Here is a 14,146-nt window from a genome sequence, read left to right on the forward strand (position 1 = left end):
TGCACTGATCAGCCAACTAAACTGGATTGATTCACACTTCGCTCGAAAACAAGCAATGTGAATGGTTGAAGAGTTTGGTGTTGGGCCTGTTGGTACATATTTGAAGAACGGTGAAACCCAGCCTTGAAGACGCGTACACAAGGAGGGAGTAGAACACACACGCCGGGACAACACACACACACATCAGCGTGTGTGTTGTCCTACTCTCTCCTCGTGTACGCGTCTTCAAGGCTGGGTTTCACCGTTCTTCAATGTGAATCGTCCACGCGTGGGTGGTCTGTGCAACTGTTCAACTTTTTTCTCGCAGCTGCCCGGATTTGGTGGTGTTTCGCGCCGAGAACCACGAGCTTAACAGCAAGATACTCCGAGCACCCAACCCGTACAGGCGCTACATTGGCTCCGACATGGCGGAACTGTTTTTGGTAAAACACCTCTTAAAACGAGTTTAAGAAAGAATGCGATGCCATTCGTTCGGTTACACTTCCTTATAAAGCTCGTGTTTTGCTTAAAATAGTTTCTAGCCATTCTTTCACGTCGTTCTCTGTTTTGCTTCAATACGAATACCTACGCCTTGCGCCCATGGGGGCGAATGATGTCTTAAATGCCTAATAATTTTGTGTAATGTCCCCTGCTTTGATTTTACAGTTAGCAAGCTATGGCACGCATGCTGTGTGCCGCTATCATGTAGTCTAATTACGTGCTCACGTAACAAATTTCTTTCTACCTGATGGGTATACGCTAATACCCTAAACATGTCTGACAGCGGCCAAGCGCAGTTTTCCAAATGTATCAATCTCGCCGTTTTTTCGGTCGGCTTCTCAATCATGAACGGCTACTGTGACAGTGCGGACGAATGAGAATGTAAGAGGAGCTGGTAAAAAAAAAACCTTAATATGCTTTAACGTAGAAATCGGAATTGCAGCCTATTGTCAGAGGGATGCATGCCACTCTTAAACATGAAGGTTACCGAGCATACCGGTTAAAGGCCAACTGCACTCAAATTTCACCTCGGCCAAATTTGTTTTTAATTCGTAGTAAGTACCCCCAAATAAGCTGAGACACAAGTGGTAGCCCCGTGAAACGCCTCGTTAATCAGTCAGAAGCGTTTAAAAAGGCTCCGCCGCAGACCACTCTGCACCTGCCGGCGGATCGCGTAAACAGCCATGACGCGCCTGTGACGTTCCAGCCGACGGTGGCTTTTTCCTCTGGCCAGCCACGCAGCGGGAGAACCGGTCGAGCTCTGCTGCCCGTGCGCGCGTTGAGCTTGCGCGCAGACATTCTCCCGAACTGGTGACCGTCCGGCCGCTCGCTGGACGGCTGCAACGTCACTGCAATGGCCGCGCTCTCCTCGGTTTCGGTTTCAAAATCGCCGATTTTTGCTGGCCGCTTGCGGCGTCCACGTGCGTATTTCAGCTGTTGTATTTTGCATGTTGCTTTCTTTTTAAGCAGACTATACGGAAATAGGGTTTTCAAGAAGTCGAAATTTTGAGTGCAGTTGGCCTTTAAGGGACGCCCACTGCAAGAATAACTTAAGAGAGTAATATTTATAGCTGCACAAAAATAATGATCTCTTTAAGGGGAGCGCTTTTTATAGAGAAGTAAACCTGACTAATATTTTATTGCTACTTCCAACTCCGCCAATGCTAAGGCGTATATTATACTGAGAGAATGCTGGAAGTATGTGAAAGGCATGAAGACAAAATTTGATTCGAAGACCACCCAGGTTTTTTGCAGCCACAAGAAGCACACCTCCTTTAACGCGCAAAACAGGATTGTGGAATCATTTGAGAACATTTTTGCGTTTACCTGTTTAGAAAACGGCCCTAGATATGCTAACTTCAGCAACATAAAAAAATATTCCCTGGAAAATTCCTTGCATATCGTGTACCATACCTAATAGTTATTTTACAGCAGTTATTTAATTATAAAGTTATTTACATAACACTGCAGATCAAGTGAATGGCCCGAGCAGGATAGGCAAACAAAAAATCACATGCACATACAATGCAATACAACAGAATACACAAAATCGCTAGGAGACCAATGCAATGAACAGGACAAGATTACATTCACATTCACATAAATACATAAGAGTGTTTCAAATTCATTTCAAAATAAAAAAGCGTGGTAATTAAGCAATACCAGGAACAGCCTCATTAAAATAATAATCGCCAGTCAGTAAAAGTTTCAAAAAAGAATTCGCAAAGCGTTCGTGAAATTACCACAAAAAATACGTTCTGACCATTTGCTCAGTTGCCTATTTTGCAAAATTTAAAAGTATCTGTCAGAAATGAAAATTTGTTAGCTTGTGTTTGGTTTCGTAAAATTGTTGACGAAATTGCTGTCATAATCGCGAATTATTTGATATTAACCCGACATTTTTGAAATTTTAGTGACTACGTTAGTATTACGTCAAATATATTTGAACAGGCTTCGCATTTGCTAAAATCATTTGAGATTGAACTTACTTCGAATAACGCGTAATGGTTCCTAATGGGCTGGAAATACTTGCAGTTTTATGATATTACTTCATGTGAATTGGAGTTAGAATAGTAGGTTACGGTCGGTGAGTTCCAATTACTACACGTCACATTTAATTACTGACGTTCTACTCGAAATTTCTTACGATTCCTTTACACCAGCTGAGGGCCGTCCAGAGGGCCCACGACGCGGCGGTGAGGCTCGGCCTCCCCGTCCCCACGTGGGAGCGGCCCGCAGAGCTGCCGCCCTGAACGGTGGCGGTGCTCCTCTGGATTTTCAATAAAGTTCATTGTCTGTCTGTCTGTCCTTGAAATTGCCACAAGAGGAGGCAAAATATTGGCAATTAGCTGTAGCTACTTACGGTGGCAGCTTGGAGTTACTCGGGACTACTCAAAATTCTTTTTTAAAATATAAACAGAGTTATTTGAATCTTGTTTGACTCACAATAAAATTGACTTGCCTGGAGTTCCTTGGAATTCCAAACATCCCAATGTTAGTTACCGAAGGCTCAGAAAGTGGCTTTGGGTGTGTATAGGCGTGTGTTCAGTGCTCCATCGAATAACGGTGTGTTGCTAGCTTCGAAACTCCGCTTGCATATGTATCACGAAACCTTCATAAGTCAATAAACAACGCTCACGCGTTAAAACGAGAAAAAAGATCTGCTAGCCTGTTGCTTGATTCCTGCAAACGACCCACGGAAAGGAATTTCAGCGGCAACATTCGAATTTGTACAAAGGGAGGGATAATGCGGAGAACGGACGTTTGTTTCAGACGCTGAATTTGAACAATTGAGCGAAATCGTAAAAATTTTCAGATATAGTAAAAATTTTGCAAATATTCGGAAATTTTCAAAAACTCGCACCGTAACTCTAAAAGCCACATCCGACTTTGCTTTAGCAATAGGACGATCCCAGTCGAAAATGGCGACAAGAAGCATTTCTGTAGTTTTGGCGCATTTTCGCGTGTCGTACTGTCGTCTTGTCGTATTCTTCTGTCGTGATTCTGGTGTTCTGTCGTGTGTCGTATTCCCGCCCTGATTTTACTATTCAGTCGTATCGATTTCCTTTCTTGTCGTGATCCTAATGTTCCATCAAAAGTTGCGCATGGTTTGAATGTTATTTCCCATTGAGAAGAGTAGCGTTAATGGCAGTTGTGTTGTGACTACAGGAATGCTTGTCGTTGAGAAAATTGACTTTGTTGTTACGACAGAAATATGTGTCGTAGAAACAGAGGGCTTGGTCGTAACAACAGGACTTGTGTTGTCACGGCAAAGTTTTTTTGTCGTACGACAAGTATTCTTGTTATGTTTTCGTGGTTTTTCTGTTGTGATTTTAGACTGGGATGTTTGCCTAAGTGCACAAAAGAATTTGTTCCATACTCAGTTTTTTTCAGATTTTATTTTAATCTATCAAAATATTGACAGCATCTGTAGGCAAACACCACACGCAGTATATGAACTTCAGTCACGTGTAGGCTACATTTACATTCGATATCCTGTGTTTCTTAGACGCATGTCTTTAGCATTCAATGTAAACAAACAAGCGAACGAAATAATTTTGCCAGTATTAAATATTTTGAGGATAATTGTTTTTTTTGTATGTTTGACGGAGGAAACGTCCTCTTTGCAGACATATCTGAAGATAGGTCGGATGACTGATCGGAATTACCACCTTGGATTGAGTAATTTTGGGACGCCACTATTAACAACTCAGACGACGTGCAAAAACACTAAACTTCTCATGAAGGTGCTGTACCATTCATATAAAAGGGAGGCGCAAGGTAACCGTAGCGCAACTTTCCAACATGTCTACGTACAGTGTGAAACAATCTTGTCTATAGCACTGCGTTCAACTTGAACTAGTTACCTCTCAAAACTGCGGACTCAAACTTGTCACAGAAAACGTTGAGGTCAAAATATATGGTTAAGACTTCAGAATGGCACAATCGTTTTCTTCAAATGCTTTTCGGCCGAGGCAAGATAAGGCGATAAGTACAAAACCTGTGTTATAGACAAGTGTGTTTCCCTCTGCCCGTGTCCTAACCGTAGCTCCAGGAGCTGGAGAAGATTTCCCTCCTGCGAAAGCCACCCGTCGGGCAAGACTGGTGCGTGAGCTTCGCACTCGGCGGGCTCCTTTTCCGCTATCACATGGGCCTGAGCTTCGGAGACGACGCCCAGACAGGACCGAAGGAGATCTCCCTCTCTGAGGTGCGTACCCACGTTTGTGCACTAACAGTCATTGACCGTGGATCGAATACAATTGTTCTATATCTCCCTCCTTCTTCCTGTTTTGAACTTTAATGTGTATACTGCCCGTTCTCTCCGGAAAAGAAACACATGGGGGAACCTAGGTCATCATAATAATGTGCAAATTGCAGATCATCACTTTCAGAGTGCGTGCGTGCGGGCTTGTGCGTGCGTGCGTGCGCGTGCGGGTGTGTATTAGTGGTTTAGTGCGATGGTATTCGACTCTGTGGGCAAGAAACCTCCGGAGCAGTACAGCTGCCGTTGGCCGCTTATCTTCCCTACGTGGCCAACAGCTTACTATTTGCCTGCGCTCCATTTTTCTATTATCTTTCACAGGTGTGCTCTATTGAACGCACAGTAGCCTACAGACGGGACGCGAGGCGCCTTTTCCTCTTCGTGCAATAATGCTAAGCAAAAAATGGTCCACTGAGCAAAAAAATAAATGACACCCCTTTCACCCTGTGAAGGCTTTTCTCAAGTTGGTTTCCCTGTGTTGGGGTTTAGCCATATTGGAGATTTGCTGAGTGGAATTATAAGAGCCGGAGCGCGACGTCTACGTCACAGATTACGGACACCCCGGATTTGTGGGCACAGAAAATAAACTGTTATTTTAGCGCGGCTGCACCAATCGGAGTGAAGCTTCAAGTGCTTCGCACAGGTGGTCGACGAAGAGCATGCACCATTGCCCAACATCAGGCGGAAGAGAAACGCAGCCCTTGGCGAGGAGTGTACAGTAGTCGGGATACACGCGGCCGCAGTGGAGGGCAGTATAAAGTGGCGCGGTAACCAAGTTCCCTTCGTACATAGTTCATGATTCATGTGCGAAATGCAGTGTGGGAAGGCCAGCTTACCAAGGCTAAGCTTGCACCGACCCCTTTAATGTGAATCACCTCTAATGAGAAATGCCTTGCTTGGGACACATTATTTTGGGGGGCATAATAAACCGTCTTATATAAGCATATGGAGCCTCTAGGACATTTGTATTTTTATAAATGTTTCGCTAAGTTGAAAACACGCCGCTAAGTAAATTGTTGCCTCCTAGTTACATACAGCTTCGGTGTAAAACGCGGTTGCTGTCGTTAGCTGTGGTGTTGGAACCGGTGTGGGCTTCAGCGTCGGTAGCAGGGAAACGACGTCTACGCCACGTGTCTTTGAAGCGTTTCATGGCACGGCAGATCGTATAGCGAGAGCCTAAACACGGTTTTAATGACACCACACCCGAAAACCGGTGATGGTGGTGTCGGGAAGGGCAATAACGTACACAAATGAGTCAACAAGCAGGCAGCGAAATTCACCGTCGTAGTCATAATCTGTTTGCAGGGTGGCAGCAACCACCAGCGGCGGAGTGCGCTAGGAGAGGGAACGAAGACTTTTGAAAGCGGAATGTCAAAACGCGTCACGAAACGAAGTCTCTCAAGCAGGAAATCGAGGAAGCCTTCTGGAATACGAGGAAGAGGCGAGGCGTCTCAGGTGTTCAACTGGGCCCTAATTATTTTCCATTCACTAGCCGTAAAAGTGCTTAGATCACCGGATCTCTTTCGTAGGCAAGGGATATGGAATGTGTCAGCCAATAGAAGCTTCTCGGCGCACTTTTTTACTGTGTTTTGTTTGTGTGGGATGCAGTGGGGAATTTTTTCCTGCCAATCCAAGGCACGCGGCGCCATCATTTTCTGTGAGTGTTTGTTCTGAATCCCGAGCTATCCAACGCGTTGGGCTCACTCTAAGACGCGTAAGACGCTCCTTTTAGTGCGCAAGCACTTAGGCGTCCGCTACGATGATTTGGCGGTGGCGACGGCGGCAGCGTTGTAACCGAGCGAGCGAAGACAACGACAACGGAGGAGGAAAATGTGGCGAAAGTGTGAGGGGGGGGCAGTATGCGTAGCCCGCAGGAGACGCTTGTCGGAGCTACTGGAGAAAGAGTGAGGGGGAGGGAGGCATGCCCTGTTATGGCGTCATCTCTCTCACTGTGTCCCCTTCGCAGTTTCGCCAGGGACCCGCCGCGGTGGCTCAGTGGCTAAGGCGTTGCGCCAGTTGCGCTGCTGAGCAAGAGGTCGCGGGTTACATTCCTGGCCGCGGCGGCCGCTTTTCTGATGGAGGCGAAAAGCAAAAACGCCCGAGCGTACGAGATTTCGACGCACGTTAAAGATCCCCAGGTGGTCAAAATTAATCCGGAGCCCTCCACTACGGCGCCCCTCATCGCCTGCGTTGCGTCGGCGTGTTAAACCTCACAATCAATCAATCAATTTCGCCAGGGGCGGTTCGTGTGTGCGTGGCTGATCCGGCCACGTGACATTCGCATGGAAGGTTCAGACCATAGTTTCACACTAATACACCCTACAGGGAAATCTGGCGCCACTGTCTAGGGGAGCCACGCTTCAGCGAGGGTTCCTTCATGTACCGGGCAGGCACGTTCCACTTGTCCTTGGCATGGCTCATGAACGGGCTGGAAAGTTGCGGCTGGCTGCAAAAAAGCAACAATATTACTGCAGAAGATTAATCAAATTTGTTTTGTTATTGTAAAATTAACGTCCGGGAAAGATTAATTTGTCAGGGATTATTTAGAAGCTTCATGAAAGATGAACATGAAAACAATGTTACCCGTTTTTGTTGGTTTTGGCTTCGAGACAAAAAAGAAGCCATTCGCCTAACCAAACCAAGTAGGCGAGGAACGTCGCTACCTGCAATGGCGCCGCCCACGGCAGCCCACGAATGGAGCGCCAGATTTCCCTCTAGTATATATTAGTAGGAAACTCTATGGTTCAGACACAATTTTCAACAACGTGCTCGCCGACGGCGAAACGCGCTGCGAGATAACAGCAGAGTAGCTCGCACCGCCGTGGTTTCGCTGATCACGCGATCGTTTCCTCAGACGCAGCAGATATCGGCTGTGCCCGAGGAGACTGATGCTCATGCTGCGCCTCAATTTTGCATTAGGGAGTATAGCAATCGCCAGGTTTTTTTTCTTATTTCTTTGTGCCTTCCTTCTGAAGCAAGCACATTGGAACTTTCCAGCCAGTGGGAGCACGCGACGATTTTTGTATCTCTAAAGGGCCCTAAATAGGTCGCGATTTACAGTGCACAATCGCTAGATAAAGGTTCTTTTCCTTCCTCTTTTACTCGTGAAGTCTAGCCACTATTGAGCGGAGCTTTCACGTAGCTTTTTTAGGGGCGAAGCTCCTTAAGGCGTGGGTCTGTCCATCCTCGACGTATGTATGTAGCCACCTCTAGTTTAGTTCTTGGATTGTTTACTAGATGGCGTGGCTACCTCTAGTTTAGTTCTTGGATTGTTTACTAGATGGCGGTACTTGTATATGATGAAAAGATGCGCTTGGATTGTTTACTAGATGGCGGGGAGCGTTGTAATAAAATCCGTTCGCTGTTGGCGCGCGCTCGGAGTCGCCCGATGGATAAGGCTGCAGATGTGCGAGCCCACGAGGCAGAAGCGCTCCGTGAAGCTGCGCGACGACGCCGCCAAGATCCTGCCGTACGAGAGCGGGAGGCCGAAGCGTGTCGTCTGGCTGCGCGACGACGCCGCCAAGATCCCAGCGTTCGAGAACGAGAGGCCCAAGTGTCACGGCAACGGCGCGAGGACCCTGCCGTACGCGAAGCGGCACGGCTGCGGCGCGAAGAGGATCTCCAAAACGTCAGAGAACGGGAAGCGGCGAGAAAGCGCGCCTATCGGCAGGCAGACCACGATTCAGTGAGAGCTCGTGAGGCGTCTGTAAAACGCATCAGGCGAGCTCAGCCCCAAGGTGCCGACGCGCGGTTTAAGCGAGACTTTCTAGACGTTACGTTCGGACACATATGTAGTGGGCGAACTTTCACTGAAGAGTCACGGTTTTACCGATGATTTCCCCTCAGGAGCTTCGCCCACTCATCATCATTCACCCCGTGGATATGCTGTGAATTTTTTTTGCCTCTGACGTAGCCTCTATGACGCAGCTGGCGTTGAAAACTTACGGCCCAACCACATGCACGCGTAAAATTGACGTACCCGCGCAACGACCTGCACATGCGGCCACATACGCCGATGTCTTTGCGCCGATCGACGACGTCGGGGAGGGCGACTAACCACATATCGCCGCAACGCGTGCGTAAACCAATGCGCCGCGCAGTGTGGCTCGACTACTCCGGACTCAGCTTTGTCGCGACCACTTAAACTACATTTTAACTAAAAAAAAAAACAAATAACGCCTATTCTCACAAAAATACGTATATTTAATACAGAAATAACTAAAACAGTTCTTGGGACATTAAAAAACGTTAAGGATTAGTATGCGTACTTGGCAGGCACAAAACCCTCCGCTACATTTGGCGTAAACTGCCTTGCTCCCATAGTTGCTAGTTGATTCACGTGTTTTGTCCGGTTGTTCGGTCTCCGTATTTTACAAATTACTTCGTTTGATCACATAACTAATAGTAAAGAAAGCTTATTTATCAATTTGCTGTCTTGTTAGGCGACCTGACCGCGGGCAACATCACCGTCAGAGGTCTACGTCAACACCGTGCGCCCGAAAGTTTGCGTCGATGTCTGGCGCGCTCTGACTTGGGCTTAACAAGCGCGTACCAATGCATTTGGCCTACGCCGGAGTACGCCGGTTCCTTACGCGCTTACGCCGGTGCATCGTTGCGCGAGTACGTCGGTTTTACGCGTGCATGTGGCTGGCCCTTCACGCGCCGCTTTTGGATGGTTCCATCAAATACTGCAGCCAATAATCGTTTTGGTTCTGCGGGAAGCCGCAGGTAGCTCGGGCGGCTGGTGCGGCGTTTACGAGGGCGAGACTGCAGCACGGCGTGTCCGTATAGGGACGAATGTCGATCGTTGCCATCCGTCACACGAGCTTAGCTGCGTTAGTTGATATAGCGCGTCGTTTAAAAGATACCAATAGCGCTGACAAGCACGGAGCGTCTTCTGCAGGTATAAACGGTACGCCCGCGACCGCGGCACCCATATGCCTTTACGGTAGACATCGACCGCGCACGATTAGGCTCACACCACATCTTCTAAAACTCCACTACGCCTCACAGATCCGGACTTGCTGAAAGTCAGTTTACAAATGTGTGAAAGAGGTTGATAGTGCGGTGAAATATTGGGCCGGGGATTGTCTTCGCGTTTTCATTAAGCGGTTACCGAATAACTGCGGCGTTGCTACCTTTTTTGCGCGACCCAGCCGCGGAGAGAACTGTTCGCCGTCACAGCGCCGCATGCATACAACTCAAGCGGGCCGCTATTTGTTGGTCGAAATCTTCATTTGTTGTCGTGAGGCCTCCTAGAGGCCTCCTATCTGGCCTTCAAACGCTAGTTTGCAGTAGGCTAGAATTGACACGCCATCGCTAGAACTGCCGACGCGATGAGCAGTGCCCACGCAGCAAGTAGGAAGCGGAGCATGCGCACCTGATGCTAAATGTAAACAGCAGGACGCACTGCTGAGCGGGACCAATGACTGCGCGCATAGAGTTTCTTACAGTATACACTAGAGAGGAATCTGGCGGCAGCGTCTATGCGGCTCACATCAAGGGCGACTGTGTCGTCATGGACCGCCATTAAACATCGCGCTTGCCTTAGTTTCATCATTGGCTTGGATTGAAACGTTTTAAAAACGCGAAGAATAGTGTGCAATTATGTAACTGGAAAACAAAAACAGGCTGTTTTATAACTAAGGAAAAATTCGCAAACCGTATTTTCCCCGGAACGGTTGTGCCTGCTATTCCGCAAAAGAAGGTTGTAGTTACGAACAGTGTTAATATTTTGGGGGTAACTCCTTAGAGACTGTGATTTTATTAATTTTACCATTATTTCAAATAATACGTTGTTTGAAGAGTTTCCAAAGTTTTTTCAGCGTGCCTATGAAAACGTTGCCTTTGTGGTGAACTGGTGCACCGCGACCGCCAGGTAGTTTAACAAGAAAAATGAAAACGTGGCGTTAAACATTCGAGGACGATGACATGATAGGACGCCTACAAGCGCCCGTATGGTCCGTATCTTGTCTTCGTGGAAGGTCGTTTTGTTTCTTCTTTTCGTCGGCTACAAATTTCGCGGCGGCATATTACCCGCTCAGTTATACGTCCTTCGACTGCGGCATGAGCAACGTCAGGTGCGATCACGCATTGCCTGCTGTTTCACTGAGCACGGCTACCGGAGAAACGGGAGGATTTCGGCTTCCTTGTAGCTCGTAAACGTGTTAATGCATAGTGAAGAAAGCAAATCCCAAAAACCGCTTTAGAATCCAATTGTCATGCCAAGACCAAGCCAAAAAGAGGGGTCTTCCCATGAACCCCCATGACGACATGGCTTACGGGGCGCAGTTTCCTCTCTAGTATACGTACTAAGAAACTCTATGACTGCGCGTACCTCGGACCGCAAGCGCCCTGACGAGTGTTTCTAGGTTGGTTTACTTGCGCTTATTAGCTCGTAGCATCCACAGCGCATTGAAGCGCGAGGAAAGGGTGATAGCTGGGGCAGCTTTTAAGGCCCGTGTATGTTATATTTCTGATGCAATCGCTATGGAATCCGTTGTAGCCAGTGGGAGGGACGAGATGCGGCACTTTGTTCTGTGTGAGAAAGCTGGTATAAAAAACGTCACTGCCTGCGAGAGTCTGCTGCGCCATTCTTTGGCGAATCTTTTCCTTTCTGGCATTTTATGGCATGGATTTTTGTCACAGCATTGTGATGACAATGGGGTTTTGACGCAATCAGCCAAAGGGAACTCTGGCACCATTACAAGGTGTAAATCAGCGTAGATTGCAGATGAGCATCACGGCTGCCCTGGCACATTTGATACTTGTATTAGGCCTAACTCATAGATATTCATTAGGACATGAAGGGCACGACTAGTTACATGGGAAAAGAAAAGGGGTTGGGAGGATGGCTGAGTTAGTAAAGTTGTCTAGTTGGTAATTTAAAGTCTACGGTTAACGGCTGTGCAGCGCTCAAACTCCTAAGAGAGAGCAAACTGCCTTGCAACGGTGACCCTCACCGGAGTCGTCGATGCAAGGCCCCCCCTCCCAAGAGTATTTGCCTGGGCCTAAGTAAGAAGTATCCGTATTTTGGGCGGATGTTCAACACCACGGGTACAAGGCGTTCTATTCGCTTCACAGAGGTTCAACTCATGGTAGGCGCGGTAGATCAAACATGCCAATAACATACCTAGACGGCTTCGTAAACAAACCCGCCCAGGATTTCTATTGTGCAATGCGATGTAACTACACCTGATAGCTCCAGTAATTTTTATGATTTTCCAAGATCCTGACGTAATAACGCGATATTGGTGTTAAAAGTATGCACTAAAGCATCCACTACCTCGAACTTTACACAAATAAGTCTAGAAGGCACCCGTTCGCGAGATGTGCTAGCACTTGAAATGCCGCGGAGTAAGCGACATGAAGCTGTTATTTTATGCGCTACGGTGAGACTGGGAAGCAGTTGCAACACAATGTCCTCCTCCTCTTCTTCGCAGATATGCGAGGGATACTTCGATCGGCGCTTTGAAGACCTGCGCACCCTGTCCTTTTACGCGATGGAACACTCGAAGCACACGTGGGTCGCTTTCGACGATGACTGGTCTCTCTCACGCAAGGTACTTCGCCATGCCGTTCTTTTAAACTTGTGTATGATTTTAAATGAAAAGGAATTTTTGAACTTTTATTGCTGGATACGTCGTCTTCATCGGCTCACTAAATGACGCCACGAGATGGCTGGCTTAGCGATGCAATGAAATAATATGGCAAAGTTCAAATCTGATATGGCATAGCACAAAATCTGATCCTTTGTGTTCTCAGGCGGAAGTTGAAACACAGGTTGAACGAACCTATTATATACCCACAACAATTTCTAGACATCCCATTCCGGTACCAAAGTTCATACTTGTCAACATTCTTGAGCCAAAACAAATCAGTACGCGAACCGGAGACGAAGCATAAATACACAAATTCTATTTGCAGTGTTCCTTGATTAAAAATACATGGATGCTTGTTTTTATGAAGAATACGCCCGGAAAACACAAACCGGTCGCCCGCCGAGCCCCTAGCGGCATTATACAGCGTCAAACGGAAATTGTTTTTCGACAGTATTCGTCTGGCTCCCCTGACGAATATTGACTGTTTTTCGAAGAGGGAGCCAGACGATTATTGTGTTTCGACAAGATGGTGATGACGGCGATGAGGTCCTATGACAATGAATGCGGTTCCCGCCATCAAACGATGGCGGCGGTGCTCACCGCTCATCAGAGTGTTCTTTGGCGGTGGCGGAAGTTAACGTAGACGAGCAAACCCGATCGATGTGATAACAGTGTCCTAAATCATGGTGGGACGTGCGGCCGTTTTTCAGCCCTCGTGTTGTTGCGCGCGCGGTCCTCCTTGTGATTTTGGCTTGCAGTAAGAAAATTGTAAGTGGCAGTGTGTTGCGTTGAGCGGCTTCAGGATTGGTGTTAAGGCGGGAAAGCCACAACGTTAAGGTGTAGGCAGAGAACACCCCATATCGCAAATCCAGCTTGCAAAGCGTAAGGACGCAAAACAGCCTATACAGGCTTCGTTGTAAGAAGTGTTTGTTCCACCTCTTGCAGGCCATATTTGTCCAACAGCGCGAAAGCCCGAGACTGTGCTTGGCCGTGTACCGTGTAGAGCTGGACGACCACCGAGAAGCATGCGGCACCGGTCCCGCGCCTGTGCTCCACAGGCTTCGCAGCCTCGTCAACGGAAGCACGCGGCGATTAGCCTGAAATGGACAATAATACTTGCGTTTTAACTTTTATTTGCATATGCCAAAACTACGGCTTGTAAACGGGACGGTTAGATAGAAGTACAATGTTAAAGTCGCAAAATATTCAGTTTAGTAGAAAGACTCGCCACATCCCTAAACTAGGGGCCGATGCGCTCTGATTGTTGGTTTTTTCAGAATGCCCTTTTTTCTATGGTTATGATGTCTTATTAAACACGTCCATTTTGCCGTTAAGTGACGATTGCTATCATGTAGCCTTGTATGTCTTGTGAGCAATCACTGCAAATGACGCAAGTTTTTACACTTTATTTTAGAATGTTGGGAATAGTTTTATTTATTTTATTTGTAAATACTGCAGCCCCATTGGGCTATCACAGGAGTGGGGCATACAAAGCATACATCACCCGTACAACGTACCCTGACATTGTTCAACAGAACCACACAAAATGAAAAATCACGAACACTCCAAATACACACTATAATGAACACAGTGACGGTATGGATATATTGGTGCGTAAAAAATAGCGGATAGAAATGCAGACGAAGAAAGAGAGCGGGTGGAGTCACCAAGCAAGTTCCTTTGCGTTGCATTGCTCTACATTACGTGAAAAAAAGCTGTATTTGGAAGTCTTGGTGCAGGCGAAGTAGGGGTTCAGGTTTAACTTGAACTGGCTTCTTTCTAGTAGTGCGGGATTTGGCAAACG

The 14,146-nt window shown here is 47.2% G+C and overlaps 1 protein-coding gene across 1 annotated transcript in view; it reads left to right on the forward strand.

The window, feature by feature from the left end:
- Positions 1 to 13,676, forward strand: part of LOC144164927 (uncharacterized) — a 38,664-nt gene extending 24,988 nt beyond the window's left edge. The window contains exons 8-11 of the mRNA XM_077695154.1: positions 308 to 422; positions 4,529 to 4,687; positions 12,184 to 12,303; positions 13,288 to 13,676. Of these exons, the coding sequence (XP_077551280.1) occupies positions 308 to 422; positions 4,529 to 4,687; positions 12,184 to 12,303; positions 13,288 to 13,443 (550 nt within the window). The 3' untranslated portion in view covers positions 13,444 to 13,676. The remainder of the gene's footprint in view (positions 1 to 307; positions 423 to 4,528; positions 4,688 to 12,183; positions 12,304 to 13,287) is intronic.
- The last annotated feature ends 470 nt before the right edge of the window (positions 13,677 to 14,146 follow it).

Source organism: Haemaphysalis longicornis, unplaced genomic scaffold (assembly GCF_048455015.1).
Source record: "Haemaphysalis longicornis isolate Haplotype H1 unplaced genomic scaffold, Haemaphysalis longicornis Haplotype H1 scaffold_14, whole genome shotgun sequence".
Lineage (NCBI taxonomy): Eukaryota > Metazoa > Arthropoda > Arachnida > Ixodida > Ixodidae > Haemaphysalis > Haemaphysalis longicornis.